Source organism: Alosa alosa, chromosome 18 (genome assembly GCF_017589495.1).
Source record: "Alosa alosa isolate M-15738 ecotype Scorff River chromosome 18, AALO_Geno_1.1, whole genome shotgun sequence".
Classification (NCBI taxonomy): domain Eukaryota; kingdom Metazoa; phylum Chordata; class Actinopteri; order Clupeiformes; family Clupeidae; genus Alosa; species Alosa alosa.
Genome location: NC_063206.1, coordinates 20,560,416 through 20,565,415, shown reverse-complemented (window position 1 = coordinate 20,565,415; position 5,000 = coordinate 20,560,416). Strand labels below are relative to the sequence as shown.

At 43.4% G+C, this 5,000-nt stretch overlaps 1 protein-coding gene across 5 annotated transcripts in view; it reads right to left on the bottom strand.

The window, feature by feature from the left end:
- Positions 1-1,903: 1,903 nt before the first annotated feature.
- ltbp1 (latent transforming growth factor beta binding protein 1) overlaps positions 1,904-5,000 on the bottom strand; it is a 128,722-nt gene continuing 125,625 nt past the window's right edge. For all 5 annotated transcript variants that reach the window (XM_048269439.1, XM_048269442.1, XM_048269441.1 and 2 more), the window contains 2 exons: positions 4,300-4,449; positions 1,904-2,392 (listed from right to left, as the gene is read on the bottom strand). In XM_048269439.1, coding sequence (XP_048125396.1) covers positions 2,214-2,392; positions 4,300-4,449 — 329 coding nt within the window. In that variant the 3' untranslated portion in view covers positions 1,904-2,213. The remainder of the gene's footprint in view (positions 2,393-4,299; positions 4,450-5,000) is intronic.

Here is a 5,000-nt window from a genome sequence, read left to right as displayed (position 1 = left end):
CTGAATGAAAGTGTGAACAGCTGAGTCTCTCTCTGTTTGACCTGTAATATTGTACCTCTACTATGAGAGCTATATGGGTCAGGTTAGCAGAAACCTCTTGACAAAACAGGTCTCAATAATACAGAATGAGATCAATCTCAGTAGCATCACCAGGAGTGCTGTGAGATACATACAGTATGCAGAGGCGCTGCTAGAATATTTGGGCCCTATGACAGACAATAATTCTGGGCCCCCCGAGGGGGGGCTCTCTGGGGGCCCCCCCTCAGTGCTGGGCCCTTAAAATCGTCTTAACCCGCCCCCAGCGGCGCTCCTGTACATATAACTAGAAGGATGAATGGATGGATGATCCCGCTGACCTCTGCCTGCTTATCATGTCTGAACTAATGGCCTTCAGTCCCTGAACACTGAACCCTCTCATCTACTAACTCCCCTAAAATCAGTGAAGTGATTCCACATGGGCAATCTAGAGAACCTCTGATCTTGGTCGCCTGAAATTGCCAGGTGAATATATTATTTAGTTAGTTAATTGTTTCCATAAGCTATTACTCTATCTGAGACCTGCAATCTGAGAGCTGCAATTTTAGATCCACCTCAGACACTTAGAACTTAATGGCCAGTGCTTCATACTGCCGTTAGCCACGCCTGCAGCCAGAGAGGGTGCCAGAGGATATCCTACTGTGAGGAATATGCAACATGCTGGCATTGCTATATGTAGAGTAAAACAGCAGTTCATCCTGAATAATAATGTTTACGGTATATTGTAAATTATGAAAGACTATAAAAAATATATATGGTGCAGGACATCAGTGGATTGCTACAAAAATCATTGCTATTAAAAAATGATTTGGTCATGTATAATGTATAATGACTTTTAAACAAATCTCCCAAGACAATGTATACTGTATGTGCAAGTCCTGCATATTGTTTCCACCAAAAGCTACCAAACAGACTAGCCAGTATAAATATCACAATTTGTGATTTATTAGAAGAGGTTTAATATACATAATACGGACATTCCATACAAGAGCTATTCATTCATGTACAAATTAAAAATACATAAATTGGTTTTTATCAACTCTTCTGTTTAAATGTACAAAATTTACTCCCACGGCTATCCCATAGCAGCTTTGCAACCTGGCAAGACGTTTAGACATTGCAGTGAAAATGCTGAGAAAGTTTTCTTCTCTTTAAGTATGAAAAAATATAATGGAACACTTCATTTCATGATTTGTTTTCTTTTCTCCACATGATAAAAACAATAATTCTAGGAAATAAAAACGTAAGTGTACAGAACACAACTGCTCCACAGGGCAGACAAGCAAAAGAGAGGCAGAGAGAGAGAGAGAGAGAGAGAGAGAGAGAGAGAGAGAGAGAGAGAGAGAGAGATGGAGGACAGAGAGCGAGAAGGAGGGAAAGAGGGGAAATAAAAAAGTAACAAATAAAAAAGCGATTGTCCAATGTCCCAGACAAAGAGAAGTAGTTTTCATGTTTGCATTTATCATCATACAAAACTGTCTAGAAAAAAGAAAGCTTATTTTCAAGGATTTTACATTAATAACACAATACAGTGATGTGCATTCTGTATGCGTTTGTGACACCATGGAGTAAGCAACTTTTCACCTCTCCAACCTGCCAGCCAGACTATTAAGGCCACCACAGAGGAGAAAAATAGAGGAGAGAGAGAGAGAGAGAGAGAGGTGGATGGATGGATGGATAAATGGATGGGAGAGGTATGAGAAGGGTAGAAGGAGAAAACAACTGGCTGGCCTCTCTGCTTTCTAAAGTAACCACACACAAGGTGTTTGGGACTGGGTAAATAAAACACAAACATCATCCCCCAGCAACAGTTCATAGGGTGTGTCGGCGCACCAGGGGACCCACTGCTGCCTCGTGCTCAAAAAGCTCCTTCTTATTCAATAAAACCTTACAAAATAAAAAAGACAAACAAAAACAAATTAAAAATAAATCCAAAAATAAACAAAACAAAACAAAACAAAATACATTTTATACAATTCTGCTCTCTCCTCTCTCCACAGAAACCACATAGCATTTTTGTAATCAGGTCTTCATCTCAAGTATGATTGAATTCTTACATTTTTTTTGTTCTTTTCCTCGTTTTCTGTTTTAGGTTTGTTTTATACAGTGCAGAATATATGGGCTTGGATTAAATAAGTGTTTTAGTGTTTGTGGCGCCCTCTGCTGGGCTCTAAGGGTCACTCCCTTGAGTCGTTGGCTGCCGCTGGCGCCTGCCCCTTGGGCACGCAGTAGTTGGGCTGCTCCGAGTGGACGAAGCCCGGCAGACACTGGCATTTGTAGGAGCCCTGCGTGTTGATGCACTTGGCATTCTTGCACAGGGACATCCGGCTATTGAGCTCCGAGCATTCATTCACATCTAGAGGGGATGAGTAAACCAAAGAAAGAAAGAGAGAAAGAAAGAAAGGAAAGAAACAAGAAAAGATATCACAGGGGGAAAATCTTTATCAATCTTTATCAAGGCCTTAAATATGGTCATGTATTACCAAAAGAAATCACACTAATAAACATCGTAAGGATCAAGGATCAAGGTCTGTGACGCTTCGGGGCGAGGAGGGCAAGCTCCGAAATGTCACGGATTAAAAGAATATATTTGCTTGGGAGCAATTGGTGAATGGACGTTTCTTTATAGTTACTACATCTGTTACTACGTCAGAATTCATGGATGAGCGTGCTTGCTGGACAATGATCAAGTGAAACCTTGGGATAGTTATCTGGGTGTCCCACGGGTTTGACTGACATTTTCAACCCACCTGATCAAACTTATACGGAGAGCCGGTTGGTACAGGAAGTGGCTCATATGGGAATGAACTGCCCATATAAACCCCATCCTACATCTGGCTAATAAACTAATAAACACCAACAGCCTGTTCAGAGGGGCCCATTCCTTCTCTCATTTGACAGCAGCCCTTGTGAACATTAGTCCATTTAATTACAAGCTGTTGCAGCAGAATTCAAATTTAAACACTGCTCACTCTTCTCCCACCAAATCCAAAAATAAATAACCTACTCTAATGATTTGACGGGGCTGATCCATCTCTATCTAATGATTAGTTTCCTCTAGTCACTTTTGGCTGCACTTGGTTTGAAATCCTGCCAAATGATCTAGACATGGGAGAGCTCAAAGGGCCTAATGAACCAAGACAACGAGTGCCGCACATTCTGACGCGCAGCTTCAAAATGATCCTGGCGCGCTCCGACAAGTCCTCTTCGTCACCACCGGGACGTTCATTCTGGCACGATGAAGACAGCAAAGTTTCCCGTCCGAAAGCGGAATGATACAATCGCGAGGCATTTAGCGTTTTAACCCATTTACTCCTAAAATGCCTGCAAAAACGCCTATAGAATCCTATGGCATTCTAGACTAAATAACCGTATTTCCTGAGGGTTTTCTGAAAAAATACTAAGAATTGTCAACCTCTACCAAAACCTTAATTTCTAAGCCTCTGTACACCTAGAAACATGAAATAAAAAGCATGCTGCACTACGCAGCAACCAGCGGGAGATTCAATGTTGCGCTATGCAGCAACCGGCGGGAGATAGAATGTTGCGTCGTGCAGCATCCAGGGTTAAAGTGCTTCAAACAAACAGAGGCGTGAGTCAGTCTGCTTATCAGTGTCTCTCGTCAGTCTCTCTCGGCGGACACGGAGGCCCATTAGGGTGGCCCGCTGGGAGAGAGATGGACAGTTACACACGCCATGAACCCATGGAGGAGGAATCCTCCGTTAATGACTGCAGAAAATGAACCAACTTCAAAGGAGTTTGTGTTGGCGTTGGTGCCTTAAGTCTGACTGCCAGCCTAAGAAGAGAAGCTGCCGCATGTGCCATGTCTGGCAACACAGACAAAAATACTGCACACAGTGTGTCATAGAACTCTTGCGTAACAACATGGCCACAGAACCCGAACTTCTCCGAGTCTGAGTGTTACTGAGGCTAACTAGCCTCCTGAGCAGCACGAGCACTTATTATGTCTGTGATGTTAATGTGTAATAGCACACACTCATGAAAGCATGAGTCATCTTATTCTCATACAGAGACTTATCCTAATCTACATGACCGCAGCCTGTCACTCAAACCAAGTTGCAGGACAGCTGATTCCGGAACACTCTGGCTTCACGGTGACTTTGGTGCTGTCGATTGTCAAGCCACCCTGACAGTCGTGCCATGAAACGCGTAGTAGCAACTCAAGGAAGAGGCAGCAGCACATGCTGATAATCTAAGAGACAGTGGCATCAAGAACACCAGTGGTCAGGCCCGGACACTCACCCACACAGGCCATGCGGGACATGTCGAGGGTGTAGCCGTCGAAGCAGTCGCAGGTGTAGCCCTCCTGCACACGCACACAGCGTCCGTTCTCACAGCCGTTCAGGATGCCGCACTCCTCGGCTCGCAGGCCTTCGAAGGCGTCGTAGGGAGCTGGAGGAGAGAGCGGTCAGTATGGGTCAGCAGCATGTCACCATCAAGAGCAGATGTTTAGGGACATCACAGCCCTTAGTAAAGGATTAATGAATATACATATGTAGTTTTACGATTATGGAGTTTGGTTTACAGATGGTTATGAATTTTGTGTGATAGATAGTACACAATTAGGTTTAAACTTTTAGGAAATAAAAAAACAAATTCAATTGAGACCGTATTAAAATAATTTTAACTTACTTCGGACTATGTTAATAGTCAAGGCGTAGCATAAACTCTAGTGCCTTTGCAATGGCACAGTAGCTCCAGTAACTGTAGTTAATGATAACTGCACTTTCATACATATTTCCACTAGATGGCAGTATAGGAAAGGAAACTGAGTGATACTGGTGACATCTCCTGTACTGTACACTGGATTCTGTATCTCTCTACACCTGTTCTCTTCATTTCAGTTAGCACTGCGCTACATATTTTTGGATGGGTGGAACCCTTGATGCACCCTGTCATCCCTCAGACGACGTCAGTCCACATCAGGGGCTGAGAGGGGAGTG